The following is a 15,542-nucleotide window of genomic DNA, read 5'->3' as shown; positions in this document are numbered from 1 at the left end:
AATTCCAAGATACTATGACGACATCACCAGAAAGAGTAAGTTCGTTCATACATGCTGCAAGCTACCGCAAAGACAAAACCGAAGCAAATATAGGACCCATGTCGTCGCGCATGGCCCTTACACCGGAGAGCTTTCGGCAAGAGGCGCCTGCGCCAGTAAGTCTTCAGCTTTGTGTGCACTTCCCATCCGCCCGTTAACCCGGAACTCAAGGCAGCGGGGGATACATGCATGCATATGCCAAAGGGGGGGAATTCTAAGCCGAACTTCCGTGATCCATCAAGGCTGTACGGAAATTGATGAAGGATCATCAAGAAGAGGACTGCCCGGAACAGCATCCAAGGCGACCGTATGTAGTGCTGGCTTATTGGAATCATTCAGGAGGCCATTTTTGCGACGCTCCAACATCTCTTTAACCCAGTCCGCGACCTCCTTATCTTCAGTGACAGAGGAATGGGTAACTCCAGCCGTATCATCACCATTCGACTCCTCTGGTGGGCGCATAAGGGGCGCAATCCAGGGGTGTCGGAGTAACATACTGTACGAAGGACGATTCTTGGGATTTTTGTCTAGACAAGCACGGACAAAGGAATGCGCTTCGTCAGAATATCCGGAGTCCGGAAGTGTTGGCGGTTCCCCGTGAACAATAGCCTGCCCGAAAAGAGTTAACATTCGGAGTACCTTAAAGGGACAAGGACGAAACAGTAAAGCATATACTCACGTGCAGTTGACTGAAGATATTGTTAAAGGTCTCAGGGGGGTATGGATATCGGCCAATGGCACATTCAATGATGGTCAATCCTAAACTCCAGATGTCACTTTGAACACTATAGGTCCCGCCACCGCTTGTTCCGGATTGCTGGACACCACCGCCAGCGATTCGCTCTGGAGCCATATAGCTCTGACAGCCAATGTTTGTCTTGGCAATACTGGCAACGAGATTTCCACTGACTCCAAAATCACATATCTTGATCTGCCCTCGCGAGTTGATGAGAATATTCGTGGGTTTAACGTCGCGATGAATGATGTTGTGATCGTCTTTGAGTGTTTTCAGTCCCATGACAGTAGATAAGGCTATTTTACGGAGAATATTCTCCGGGACGCCATCCTTGTAGATCTTGTCAATCGACCCACCGTCCATATACTCAACACAGATGTAGACTGCTCCCTCCTGGAAGAAGGCGCCGTAGAAATCGATGATGAAGGGCGAGACACAACGATGAAGAATTTCCAACTCCATGATAATTTGAGCAAACTTGGTTTCATCCAGCTCCAAGCGGATCTCTTTCATTGCCATGATGACTCCAGTAAGATTATCCTTGACCCCGTCGGATGCAGACGCTTCGGGCCCTGTCGGACGACTGACAATCCCTCTCAAACCCATACCGGGTTTTCGCATATGCGGCCGACTATGTCGAACCTTGTATACTGTTCCATAGTTGCCCTTTCCCAATTCATCAAGACGATCAACTTCGTCCAGCGAAATGCTGAACTTGTGCCCAGATGAGAACTCAATTCCGCCGCCATGCAGAATTGCTTTGTTTTTGAAGTTCAGCGTCCCCGATTTAGTGTCAATGAACTCGGAATATTTACTAAACGCAGTCTCACCGGTTCCTTCAGTCCCATTGGCAGGAGACTGAGTTCCAGCAGTGCCATTGGTGCCGGTGGCATCGGATAGCTTGAGCCCAGGCTTCATCCGTTTCGCAGCAAGACCACCCGGCTTCGCGGTATTAGGACTTGGTGATGCGCCGGGTATCGATGGAGACGATATCCAGTTTTTGGTATTCGGGCGAGCAACCGGGGGAAGTCGACCGGCGAGAGCTCCCGCCAAAGGACCATTAACAACTGGGGGAGACTGTCCCCCTGGGCTCGACAAACCGGCTGGGGACACACCTGGGCGGGGAGTTTTGGGTACGGTTCCGGTCGAAGCCGCATGGGGCAGGGTTGGGGGTGCGCCTTGTCGAGAAAGAGAGAAAGCCTTCATTTTCGCCAAAATATCCTGGTTTAAGCCCCCTTGAGACGCACCACTCATGGAGGCCTGCGGACGCTGAGGTGTTCCCGCACCTCTTCGAGCCGCACTAATTTGGCCCAGGTGTGTTGACGATGCGGTAATGCCGGGAATTTTATCGGTCGGGCGTAAAGAGGGCACTGACGCGGGGGGAGTGGTCACGGAAGGGGAGAGGTCATCGTCGGTGGTATCGGACGTGTTGTCTAAGTCCCTCGAAGGTGAAACCCCCGCTACAGGGTCGATTTCGGATGCCATTGTGATGGATTAGCGTACGAGAAAATCGGTAATTGCAATCAGGGCGCAATGCTCAAAGTGCCGTCCCCAATGGCTTCAGGTGAGGTCGCAAATCCACGCAAGGTCAGTCATGAAAGGACGTGACAAAATATCGTAACGGTCGGAATGCGTGAGGTAGCAGAGTTCAGTGCGTCTTTGCCGTGGATAGCCCGATCCCGAGGAGGAAAAGGTGATTCGATAGTGGAAAGGCAGAAACGTTTCGCTGGACGGCTGGAGATGAAGGTTTGTTCTCAACGCGGGGCACGATTCAAGCCATTCCCGGAGGAGGAAGGATAGATAACGAACTCGAGTATACTGAAGCACAACACCTAACGGTTCGAAAAAGAAAAGGAAGAAAAGGAAAAAGGAGAAAAAAAATTGGGGCTGCCAACCCTGCTTAGCTTGTCAGCAACAAAAATAATATGAGAAAGATAGAGGGCATAAATCAAGAATGGGCGCGAGGAGTGGAAAATAGAGACTAGACTAGAGAGTGGGGAGCAAGAATACGGAGAAGTTCGAATGGTAGACAGATGGGGAAGTAAGAGGCGAATATCTATTTGGTTTTGGCAGCGAACATCAAGGGGATGAACATAAAAAAAAATAAAAATAAAAATAAAAAAGAAATATATAAAAATAAAAAAAACAACAGAAAAGAAAAGAAAAGAAAATGGTAGCTGACCAACAACCGTATAAGCGTACAGAGTAGTTTCCCACACTCGTCCAGGTTCCCTGCTTTTGTTTGCTGCTAAGGGTCGTAGTCCAGCCAATGGACACAGGCAATATATAGTGACTACTAGTATTCTAGTAGTATGATTACGCTTTTTACCGTAGGCGAAGAGAATCCTTTTATTCCTTTCCTTTCTTTATTTTGTTACCTTCCCCAGTTCAGGTACGTACTACCTCAGCTATCCTTACTAGGGTCTTTTTATTCTGCCAATGATCGGCGGACATGCCATTGTAGTAAATTTTTAAACGGACGCACGCACTAAGAACGCAAAACTTCCACGGGTTCAACTTGTGGCAAGCAACTTTATGTCGGCCTGATCATGAGAAAATAAATTAATTTTGCCACTTCGCACGCCCGATAGTTCGCCAAGTGGATGTTGCAGAGTATTTCGGGCAGGTCAGAACTTCATTTTACGCAATCTTGATACAAGGCGGAAACGATAGAGAAGGGCGGCCATCAGCTGATACGGAACGAGATTCAACATTCCCGTCGTCAATACACATAATAATTAATATAATAATCTCGGTGAACAAGCTATGTGGCGAAGTTGGGCAGCGTTTCGAACAAAAAAATACCACAATATTTCCGATCACATCCCTTGTGTAACCGATGAGATTTGCCCAACAAATCCCAAAAGTAGGACTTTTCTTTCCAAGCCCCCACACCGTTGCCAACGCTCTCTGCCGAGATTGAGGTCATTGATTCCACTCTTATATTGATGATCTACTCTGTACATCACATCGCATACCGGTCCCCTCTGCTACTAGTAGTAGTGCTTAGTCGACACCACCTACTGTTCTGGCATGTTGTGGTCACTCAGGTACATGCGGACCGCCCAATTGTAATTGGACGGGCCGCCATCAACCCAATGGGATTTGATACATTTCAATGATTTAAGGTTGTGGGTTTCAACGTTTTCTGGTTAACCCACTCTATATGTATGAATACTGTGTATGCATATATGTACTAGTACAGATGTACATAATAATAAGGCATCCTACACAGCACATTATACTACTAACAGCATACCCTTTTTCATCCTGCAAACAGATAGTTATCCTTTGCAATGAGATCATCAATTCTACGTCGCCTTCGATTCCTGCCCAAGATTGCCTCTTCCACATGTCGAGTGATCCATGTTGGTTGTCATACTCCTTTCCAGGTCTACGACCACATTACCTGGAATAGATGGGAACTGTCAAACAGCAGCACTAATGACTGACAGTTACTATCCGTAGAGAACGACAGCCTAATTTGACTCATTACATGGGCAAACAATATCACTTACACTTAGTACATCTCTAAGCGTTCTCCGTAAAGGAAATAATGCGCTGTACATTGAAGTAGACCATTGGCCAATGTACCAGCACAGCAGCGCTCGCAAAATTGGCTCATCGATGTCGGAGTGTTAAACGCCGTACTCCCGACTACTATCTCCATATCCGTGTCACTAAACGACCATCCGCCGCGAAATCCCCGCAATGGCCGAGAGTCTATTCGGCGAATTTCTTTGAGTATGATGGTCTCTTGAGAGACTTTGGTAATTTCTCCGAGCTAAAGGGGGGGGGGTTTCCACAAGCTTAGACTATTCCCGAGGCTTCTTTCGACGGCGAAAATGATCAGACCACAAGCGCTGCGACCTATGATAGATGGTAATGTATGGTACTCTGGGTTTGTCGCCTGTCAAGACCCATGGGTAGTCCTACGGAGGCGAGAGGGAATGATATCCGTCCGTGGTTGAGACCGCTTCTGTCGGGCAAATTGCGCTATTCGGGTCAAATCGAAGCTAAGCCCTAATGTGTTGACTGATAAGTCTGATATTGCCAACGACCCCAGTTGATTCCACAATCTTAAGTCAGTCAAGCATCCAGTAAGCTACTGCAGTGCGCCAAATAAACATTTCTCTTGGCCAGCAAAAGTACGATATTTGTTGACGACGATCCCCGGGCTTTGATGTGCCCACTGTGGCGTCATTGAGGCGGAGCAACTACGTTGAATGGTGTCATTTGTGGTAATCTGGGGATGATTGGCGGAGAGCAAATGTTTCAGAAGCTGTAGTTGACTTCCAGCTGCTTATCTGACTACTAGCTGCCACTTTGGAAAATTCCCAGAAGGCTAATTGGGGGAACCATGGCACAAGGCGTGCGATAAGCCAACAAGCCAATTGCTAACTGGCGGGGGTGGAGGAAGGATACATCACCTCATTTCATAGGGGTTGAATGTTCATCGTTGGATTAATCGGTTCCCCTAGTGAATTTCGGCTTCGAGAATTGCCGAGAACGGGTGCGAGATTCCGTACACAGTCCTACCAACCCCATGTACTGTAACTGTGGACTCGCAAACATGGAGGTTCAAAGGGACAAAAATGAGTACGGATACATCGTATTCTGCGCAGTATAATGTCGAAGATGAGGCGACGTTTCTTTTATTGCGTGACACCACTCTCGTTATCAGTCAATGAGCAACGATGGTGACATCTAGGTAAGGAATTTCCAGAGTGGCTGACGCAAGGAGAGCTGGCAATGAAACAATCTCTCTAGGCGACAGACCTCATTTTGGAGTCAGATCGTGGCTGTGGTTTCTTGGAGGTCTTGGTGCCGAGACACTGTTGCTCTCCTATTGAGTACTAGTAGTACTAGTACCTTGTGCCGCAGTCTACAGATGTGCCACACCCTGTTGTAGCAACAGGCCAAATACCTTCAGGGACCTTGTAAGCTTGACAAAACTTGATCAGTGTCTTTGACGCAAAGGCACCGGTTCCGATCTTAATCCGCGATGACAGAAACCAGGACGATGACGATACTACTAGTACTCGTAGTATCATGAAATACTCTAGTGGTCTTGGCGTGCTTTGCGATGGCGTTCGATCGTCCCGTTATCGCCCAATTAGAACAGTGAATGGGACATCGTTGTCACCATGCTTATTCCGGGTGGAATCACCAAATGTTGCAAGAAAACGGATCCCCCAGATTGCAAACATTGCCACGCCCAGGCACAGACATCTCTCCTCATTCAGTAGTATTCTATTTTAGTCGCTTCAATCTTCTTTCGGGCTGTTCGACTCTTCTCGAGCTGATTTCCTCCACTGGCCTCTCGACGAAGCTGGTTCCTCGATTTTCGCCCCTGAGCTTCCGCCTTCCAAGTTCTCCCTTAGCCTAGAGCTGCAACCTTAAAAATTTAAACTACTCACTGGGCCAACGACCGAACCTTCCGTATCTAGTACGTCACTCCGGACTCATCACGAAAACTTCTCCGCTTACATTCAACACCCCAGTTAACACGTATTGTTCCCCCCCGTTCGATGGCCATTTTTACTGCTCCCACATCGTTTCGGAATGCTCAATCGCTCGTTCCTCGTCAGCTTTTGACCCAGCACCAGATAGGTGTCTCGCCGTCCATTCTCGGATATGTTGCTCCCCATTCAAGTCATCCGTCCTTCTCGCACTTGATTCTTCTAGTCTTCGAAGCGGTCCTAGAAGTTATTTGTGTCAGCTTGCCTGGTTACATCGCCGCCAGACAAGGCCTGTTCGATGCGGACGCCCAGAAGTTGGTCGCCAACCTCAACGTCAATCTATTCACCCCGTGTCTCAGTATGTGTATGGTCCTTGTGCTTAACCAGGCTCTAACTAATGTTGCTGGATTGTAGTCTTCACGAAACTGGGATCCCAACTCACCGCAGAAAAGCTTATTGATCTAGCCATTATTCCGGTGATCTTTGTTGTCCAAACCTTGGTCTCTTATGTCTGCGCACTCACCGTATCAAAATGTTGTGGCTTCAAGAAACGGTCGGCCAATTTTGTGACAGCCATGGCGGTACGTTGATCAATGTTGAACGCGAGTGGTATACGCCATCATTTTGCTAACCTTTATTTACTACTAGGTCTTTGGAAACTCAAATTCGCTTCCGATTTCCCTAGTCATGTCGCTCTCACAGACCTTGAAAGGCCTCCATTGGGATAGGGTCCCCAATGACAATGACGATGAAGTGGCGGCGCGGGGAATTCTGTACCTGCTCATTTTCCAGCAGCTTGGCCAGCTCGTACGCTGGAGCTGGGGTTACCACGTTCTTCTTGCCCCCCGAGAGCGGTATCTTGAGGAGGGAGAAAGGGAGCAGGGTACAACGGGTATCGAACAAAGCCAGGAACGATACAGCGATAACCCAGAACAAGCGGATCCCGATGAGCCTTTGATCAGAACTGCATCTTCTGATGGTTCCCCGACTGACTCAAATGACGAGTCTGAGGTATTCCGCTCCGGGGAGCAGACACCAGTGTTGGTACGCGCCTACTCGTACACAAAGCTGTCTTCGCAGGATACCGACCACCCTGGCCTACTTGGTCCTCCTCCACAGGAGCCATTCCTACCCCGGCAAAGCACCGAGGGTGATATTTTATGCTTCCCTAGCGTTGAAGCCTCAGGGGGCGATCCCGGGAAAGCCGGGCTCGGCTCCCGCGTTAGAACCTCCGTCAGTCGTTTTGGTGGTCGCGTAACAAATACTTGGGAAAGACGGTCAGGAGCCTTGTTCCAGCGCCTGCCGACATTCCTTCAGAGAGTACTATCGGGCATTGTGAATGGGACCCGGAGATTCTTCCGCGGCCTCTGGCAATTCATGAACCCTCCACTTTGGGCAATGCTTGTGTCTATCATCGTGGCATCCGTGCCATCGCTCCAGCGCGTGTTCTTCGACGAGGGCACCTTTGTGCAGAATTCCGTGACGAGGGCAATCCAACAAAATGGTCAGGTTGCCGTGCCATTGATTCTTGTGGTCCTTGGCGCCAATCTGGAGCGCAATACTTTACCTGAAGACGCACAGCAGGATATGGAACACCCGAAGGAGGAGAAGAAGCTGATCATTGCGTCTCTGGTAGCGCGCATGCTTCTTCCGACCCTGATCATGGCTCCAATGCTGGCCCTCCTGGCAAAATACGTCCCTATCAGCATTTTGGATGATCCGATCTTCGTCATCGTCTGTTTCCTTCTCACTGGCGCCCCGTCCGCGCTTCAGTTGGCTCAGATTTGCCAAATCAATAACGTATATGTGGGCGCTATGTCCAAATTGTTGTTCCAGAGTTACGTTGTTTGGTACGTCACCTTCAAGACTAACAAAATGAATATGTACTGATATCTGCAGGATTCTTCCTTCTACTCTAATTCTTGTTATGTGTGCTATGGAAGTGGTGGAGTGGGCTTCCGCCTCGGCCTAAGCTTATCTCTGCGCTACAAGATTGACTTTAATTGTTTTACGACCAGGTGGCTGGCGTTCAAAATGCTTTTTGTTTTCTTACCATGTATTATTGGCGACTTTATCTTGCTTTACTAGATTGGTGAAATCAGTTTCAAATGGGTGGGTAGGATACCTCGGGACGGGCATATCGGTTGCAGGGAGCATTCCTAATAGCATCGTCTTACATTGCACGTTTACAAGCATTTTCACGTTTAACTCCTAAATTGAACCATCTACAAAACAACATTACCAACCATGACATGTAGTCTACCAGAAGAATTCACCTCATATCATACATCTTCAACTACTAGTAGCTTTTATCCTCCCCGACATCAATTAACATCGCCATCCCACTTGCCAAATGCCAAACGATATGACAGTGAAACAACCACACCCCCGGATTATCCGCCCGGAACCGCAAAACCGCATACCCCCGACTGGGAATATACACCGTATCCCGAAGCATTGCACGAGAGAGATCATACCCCGACTCGTACTCCAACCCCGGCGGATCCGAATCCACAAAAGGATTGTACGAGCCCCATCCTATAGGCGCCTCATAAACCCTAAGGATATAAAAGTGATGGCCGTGCTAAGACGTCTAATCAGTATACTTAGTAACAAAAATGGAGGGTAAAGAGAGGAACTCACCAAATGGAACGGATGTCCCCCTTCATCTAGATTATTCACCACCACATCAACCCATTCGGAATCAAGTACGGCGAACGAGAACTGGTTATCGTCCCATTTCTCACGCGGGAGGGTGTTTAGTGAGGTACCGGGTTGCGGACGCCATGAGGTGCGGTTGAAGAAGCCGTTCGGGATGTTATGGTTTATGCTTAGTTTTTGGATTTTGGTGTAGATTACCTGCGTTTGGGTGGGGTTTCGGGGATAATCGAAAGGATAGAGGCTTTCGAGGGTGTGTTTTGGAGGTCTAGTGTGTTTTCTGGGAGCGATTGGGGGGGTAATGGGGAGTGGGAGGGTGTTATGGGGAATGTTTGGGTTGGGGTCAGGGCTATGTTTGGGTAGTTGAAGCAGCTGGTTTTTTATGTTGTTAGGATTGGATTGGTTTGAGATTCGGGGCGGTGGACGTACTCTTGGTCTAGGTAAATTGTTAGGGATGTAAGGCCTTCCTTTGAGGGTTGGAGGATAACATCCATGCGTTGGCCTGGGTAGAGGATTCCTGCTGATGGGGCTTCTTGGGGTTCGACGCTTGTGCTGTCTACTTGGATCAGGGTGAGGGGTTGATTTTCGAATGATAGGGTGAATCCTGCTAAGGAACTGTGGGCATGTTAGTTTTTGGTTACTTTGAAGTATGATGGTGGTGGTGGTACCCGGTGTTGACCACACGCAATCTATAGGCTGTGTCTATGTCTGATAGGTAGGAGAGGTTGCTCTGTTGTTCAACACAATCTAGAGGTCGAGCAGGTACAGCCATAGAGCAGTCGAAGCTGCCCGCTCCGTTGATTAACAATGAGTCAGGCACTGGCTACACTGCATTAGTGCTGATTTGCATGATAGAATGAGTACTGGGAACATACCTCATTTCCGAAAGATGCGATGCTCATGTACCAGGCCAAGACCTGATCACCAGGCTGATGGTACCAATCCCCGATCAGGAGTAGAAACTCTCTTTCGTAGCTGTACTGCAGGGACTCGGCGCTGTCACGGGCCATGAGTCCGCGAACAGTAGGCCGGGAAGAAGGCGCGTGTACAACAAAGCCGCCGTATAGGCCATCAGCCCTCGAGGTTCCGGTATGACCATGGTACCAAAAGGTGCCACTTTGGTCATGGGGAATAGTCAGGCTGTACATGAAGGTAGATCCAGGTGAGATGACATTTTGTGTCACTCCGGGAACACCATCCATTGTATCTATAACGTCAGTCTCATGATCCTCCTGGGCATATATTGAGAACGATAACTTACTATGAACGTGAATTCCATGCCAGTGGATAGAGACTGGTTCCTCTTTTAGTGCATTTACGACATTGATTATAAGGGTATCGCCAGCACGGGCCTCAATAGTCGGACCCGGGAAGATACCTATCTTCGTACTGTAATTAGCGCACGTACTCTACTTCGGCTGAATTTTCAATAAAACCAAGATCTTACCGTTGACAAGATAAACCTGCTTCAACACCCCATCTGGTCGAAGGTAATCAGCAGTGACCACCCAGTCAAGGTGTTGTGTCACTGGCTCCCGATAGACGTGGTCCTCTGGATGAAGCTCTATGCTCGGGCGAGCTAAGTCAGGGTTGTGCACTTGGGAGTGTACCGTTTCGCCATGGTGGATTTTAGGGGAGGATAATACGAAGCGCAATGGATCTAGGGTGGTGAACTGTTGGAGGAATAGCAATGCAGTAAGGATGCATAAAATCAGTGGACAAATCACAATACTGCAAGGCCAATATCTTGTTGTTCTTCTGGCAGATGTATTTTGAGGGTCCGATTCATTCCGTTCTGTGATCTTCAGGTTTCTCGATTTCTGGCGACTAGGCTTTCTCTCCATTGTCTGCTTAGTACTTTTTCATCAGGGTCACTTGGCTTCCGAATAGCGTTTTCTTAAATGGTCAGCACATTATATTGCATGGTTCGCTTCTAATAGTGGGGAAAGTGAAGGGAACGTTACATGGGACATGTAGATCGCTCATATATTCTGTGCGGAGTATGCCTGTAGTACAAATCGTGACACACCAAGAAATTAATAGAAACAAGAAGGTCCAAGTTTCGGATGTTTGATTTAGAGAAATTGGCAACAGCTGCCGATGACCCCGGTGGGTAATGTATTCTTCATCATTATTTCTCCAGAAGTTCATTTTCGGCCTATCTTCCCCGTGATCTCAGTTACTGTCCCAACTGTTCGATTCAAATGCATGAGATATTTACTAGTAGTAGCCATGCTGATACTCTAACTTGGGGCATAATAGTCCTTTAGCATTTGGTCAATTAGTAGCATTATTTGGTTCTCGGCCCAGCATTCGTTAGATCTGTATTGCTTGTCAATTGACGGATTACTCGGAAAGTGTTGGGGGTCAAGGAAATAGATCGTCAGGCACTAAACCTCGCGGTAAATTAAATTGTCTTGACATATCTCGCGGGTGGCCCCATCCGTACTCCATTGGTTGATGTTCAATCATCCAACCGAATGCAACACGTGCCTATCTCAATGTTCTAACCGAGGAGGCCAACGAGTACTAAACAACAACTCCGCATCATCCTGCATTCCCATTGCAACTGTGCCACGGTCTAGTCAAAAAGCTTGGATATTGGTTGGCTTATAATTTCCGCCATCATGAAACTTACCAATGGCGATTATGCGGCATCTCAATGGCTCGTCAAATCCGATCTACAATGTGCATCACGTTTCCTCTGATTGTTTCCTTGACTAATGCTGCAAGGGTTTGTTGCATCGGCAGGAGCCGACAGGTGCGTATGTAACCTTCAGAGGTATATCTGTCGGCCATTACCATGATCCTGTTGAGTCGACGCCTCCCTGCTCGAGTTCAAGATAGCACACCATCATGTCGATACTCTTTGGTGTGACCTTGGCCATGCTCCTTGGGAGCAGGCCTGCTCATGCTGGTTCCTTGAAAGATATTGACCATGTGGTTATCTTCATGCAAGAGAATCGAAGCTGGAATAATGTATGTGCTGTCGAGGCTCTGAAATGTGCACCCACTGGACTATTGACTGATTTCCTGAATTGCAGTACTTTGGAACGATGGCAGGCGTTCGAGGGTTCAATGATCCCAATATACAAGTGAATGATGATGGCTTATCCGTCTGGCATCAGTCAGTTTTGCGAACTCATGAGTAATTCAAGCTACAAATTATGGCTAACTCACTGTTACGTTTCATAGAAAGGTGGACCCCTCAATGTCCGAAGATGCAAAGACCCTTCTCCCGTGGTATCTGGGATACAAAGGCGGAGACTGGAATGATGCCATTCAATGTATGGTAGCAGGAAGCAACGGCTATGAGGACAACCAAGCATCCCTCAACCACGACTTGAACAACAACTGGGCGCGGAACAACACCCCCTGGAGCTGGGGTTACCTTAAGCGAAATGATATCCCGGTCCAATTTGCTATTGCGGAAGGCTGGACTGCTGGAGATATGTACCAAGAGTCCCAGATCACATCTACTAACCCCAATCGCGTCACCTTGGTGAGCGGCTCTGTGAATATCCCGGGAAGCCCCCAGACGTCGGACCAAGGAGGCCCTTATATAGACAACAACGAAACGCCTGGGTGCGATACGGACAACATCAACTGCTATCCTCTTAAATGGAAAACTATCTTTGAGATTTACGAAGAGGCCGGGGTCTCGTGGCAGGTGTACCAGGAGAAGAATAACTTTGATGACAACCCTTTGGCTTGGTTCCAACAGTACCAGAATGCATCTACATCATCCCCTCTAGCCAAGAAGGGCCTGTCGTACCTGGGTCTCGACGCATTTTACAAGGCCGCTGCTAATGGAAGTCTCCCGGAGGTCAGCTTCATCGTCGGTCCAGCCGAATTATCAGAACATCCACCCTACATGCCAAAGGACGGTGCATGGCTTCAGAAAAAGGTGGTGGATGCCGTGACAAAAAGCCCTAAGTACTCGTCAACTCTGTTAATCATTAGCTATGATGGTAAGAATGTCCGAGATTGCATGGGTTGGTTCACACTTTGGCTGATGTCTGTTAGAAACGGGTGGTTTTGGGGACCACGTTGTCCCTTTCCACTCCCCTGAGGATACTCCAGGTGACTGGATGACAGACCCTACGGGAAGTTCGGAAAGATTTATGTTGGACCAGGTGAGTTCTGCAGTTCTGGCAAAGATATGACTACCATGCTGATACTAGGTGGCTCATAGGCTTGAGAGTTCCATTCTATATGATATCTCCCTGGACACGGGGCGGCCGCGTCTTCACAGAGCACGCGGATCATAACTCACAGATTCTTTTGATTGAGCAATGGTTAAAGGCCAAAGGATATGAAAACGTTGAAACACCGGAAATGGTGCAGTGGCGCCGAGAACACATGTCAGACCTCGTGAGCGCGTTGGACATGGACCACGTATGTTTGTAGAGAGAGCTCCCATTTTATGTTAACACGATACGGTCTAACGCTTTTTCTGTCAGCCTGATACCAGCCTGCCCACTTTGCCGGACGCAGAGGAGCCAGCCACGCTCCTGGGTAAGTACGTGGGTTCGTCCAACTGCCAAGCTAGTCACCCAACCCAGAGACCACCAGTACCATATGGCCAGCAAAGCAACGTCACCGATGCCTTGTGGTTCGAGGAGGGGTACAAAGAGGTAGTAGGTTACTTAACGGAAGGTCGCTACTTGGTCTTTGAGAAATCTGGCTATGCGCTCACTAATGTGGGCAATGCCACCCGAATTAGTAGCAGCCCCACAGGCTCGGGCTACAGGGATAAGAAACAACGGTGGGTGATTCATTACTCTGGTGGTGAACAGAGCGGGGTGTTTCACATCTCCAGTGCCCTGGACGGTAAATGGCTCGGACCAAAAGGCACACTATTGTCTAGCGAACAGGGTAGCCAGGCGGCGGACGTGAAAATTACTTTTGCTGGGAATGGCCAGGGGTATACATTGCAGTATGCTGACTCGACGCCCATCGAGATAGACAGCAAAGGAGCATTGGCTCTGCAGAGACGCGAAGCATCTGAGGGGAGCTACAAGGTTTGGAGTGTAAGCTATCATTAGGCTCTGTTAGGACGGCGAGGGGCGGCGACAGATCCCAGCGTGATATATAGTATCAGAGATAGCGAAGGTATTAATTAGTGATGAAGCTTAGTGTTTGTATACAGTAAATAGTACGTACTTGGCATATGTCCGTAACCGCTGGAAGCTCCACACATATCGACCTTCAGCACGTGCGTGGGAATGCGCATGATTGTGTGATGTTTAGAATTTGGACGCCATCCAAATATAACTAAATTAACTGCATTATACACTTGAAGACGAATGGCGTCGTTTCTGATTGGCGTTCTTGGCATTCTGCAAGGCAAACGTGCCTCAGGCGGCCCGGTCAGTGACCATTCCCCCTCCTTTAAGAAGTCGGGGCCCTTCCCCTCTTTCTTCCAACCTCATTCCAAACCTTTTCTTCTACTAGAACCACGCATCGATGCGCCAAGGATGACTCCGGACGAAGCAGTGCCCTTACAACCTCCGGTCAATAGGGCATGATTAATTGTTCTCCCTATGCGACAATTCTCCGTATGTATTGCTGGTGACAGTATGGGGAATGGCACAGTATGGTTCTTGATAGGTAGCCAGGCATCGTGTACGATGATGGCCATGACGGCGATAGAAGTATTTGCTAATGGCTGATCTGTGTTGATATTACTTTACACCACTACATAGCTTTTCTCTTCTCATGCGACTGCTGCATCGTACCTGAAACCATACTTCCAAGCAGTGGGGACCCTATGCGACAAACTCCCAGATATACTACTACCCGGTCGGCTTATCTCGTTCAGTCTAGAGTACGGTTATCGCCGACTGGCTGCTACCTTATTGCTCTTAGGGCTTAAGCTTAATCACAGACTCCTTGGCCTGGGAGACAAGCAAACATGACGACCCTTTTCGACACCATGTTTTGGTGTTTGCCCCCCTTGGGACACAATATTAATAACATCATAACATATACTTATGGACATGGTATATGGTACTTATGCTGGCGATTGAGGGTCTGCTCTTAAGACGTGGTTTTCCTGCCTGAGAAAATGCGGTGGGACATTGTCACCTGAGGCACTAGTCCGTCCGCAGCAGTGCAGCACATGTCCCGTTCCCTTTTCTCATTCTTCCACTTGATAAGCCTTTTTTTTCGTTTCTTTTTTAATCTTTCTTTTTTCGCCACTCATTCTTAGCCTGCGTCGTCATTGCATCTTCTATTTCCTCCTCCTTCGCATCGACCATCTTTTGGTAAAGCAACCCGTTGTTTCACCGACAACACCGCCATCTCGGTTTTTATTCTTATCGCAAGTGGAAACTGTTGAGACAGAATCGCCGAGCGTTGGTTCATCCTCTCGGGGACCCCACTTGGCGAACTAATCCACAATCTTTTTAGGGGTCCTCCTTCGCTCTCCGTCCACGTTGTCGAATCCGCAAGTTACCCAGTCTTTCTTCGCATTTCTATCTCTCGTGACCTTGACTGGCCCGAGTGTACCCCGTGGGCCACTCCAGGGAACCATACATATATAGCCGAAGTGTGACCAGCTTCCCCTCTCTGGGTGTGAAGCTTGGACTGCTCTCTGTCTCAGGGTCCAATCTGTTGGCTCGAACTGTCGCGTGTCCGTGGAT

At 48.5% G+C, this 15,542-nt stretch overlaps 4 protein-coding genes across 4 annotated transcripts; 2 read left to right on the top strand and 2 right to left on the bottom strand.

Annotated features, from left to right (window-relative positions):
* Positions 1–276: 276 nt before the first annotated feature.
* pbs2 (mitogen-activated protein kinase kinase PBS2) lies at positions 277–2,260 on the bottom strand (the record flags this gene model as incomplete). Its single annotated transcript, XM_022532272.1, has 2 exons — positions 277–648; positions 719–2,260. The coding sequence occupies 2 exons, from the start codon at positions 2,258–2,260 to the stop codon at positions 277–279; spliced, it is 1,914 nt and encodes a 637-aa protein (XP_022390470.1).
* Positions 2,261–6,306: 4,046 nt separating this feature from the next.
* Positions 6,307–8,209, top strand: ABOM_005142 (Auxin Efflux Carrier superfamily; the record flags this gene model as incomplete). The annotated part of the gene is made up of 4 exons (XM_022532271.1): positions 6,307–6,595; positions 6,652–6,818; positions 6,886–8,087; positions 8,137–8,209. The coding sequence occupies 4 exons, from the start codon at positions 6,307–6,309 to the stop codon at positions 8,207–8,209; spliced, it is 1,731 nt and encodes a 576-aa protein (XP_022390471.1).
* A 327-nt stretch (positions 8,210–8,536) lies between these two features.
* ABOM_005141 (laccase) lies at positions 8,537–10,739 on the bottom strand (the record flags this gene model as incomplete). Its single annotated transcript, XM_022532270.1, has 7 exons — positions 8,537–8,821; positions 8,881–9,244; positions 9,325–9,510; positions 9,564–9,718; positions 9,771–10,102; positions 10,157–10,273; positions 10,343–10,739. 7 exons carry the CDS (start codon positions 10,737–10,739, stop codon positions 8,537–8,539), a joined length of 1,836 nt encoding a protein of 611 aa, XP_022390468.1.
* A 1,012-nt stretch (positions 10,740–11,751) lies between these two features.
* Positions 11,752–13,943, top strand: ABOM_005140 (nonhemolytic phospholipases C family protein; the record flags this gene model as incomplete). The annotated part of the gene is made up of 6 exons (XM_022532269.1): positions 11,752–11,874; positions 11,940–12,022; positions 12,091–12,866; positions 12,922–13,035; positions 13,091–13,293; positions 13,359–13,943. 6 exons carry the CDS (start codon positions 11,752–11,754, stop codon positions 13,941–13,943), a joined length of 1,884 nt encoding a protein of 627 aa, XP_022390469.1.
* Positions 13,944–15,542: the final 1,599 nt, after the last annotated feature.

The sequence above is a fragment of the Aspergillus bombycis genome, assembly GCF_001792695.1.
Source record: "Aspergillus bombycis strain NRRL26010 chromosome Unknown contig00029, whole genome shotgun sequence".
In the NCBI taxonomy this organism is placed as follows: domain Eukaryota; kingdom Fungi; phylum Ascomycota; class Eurotiomycetes; order Eurotiales; family Aspergillaceae; genus Aspergillus; species Aspergillus bombycis.
Note: the sequence above shows the minus strand (reverse complement) of the source record. Positions and strands in the feature narration are given on the sequence as shown.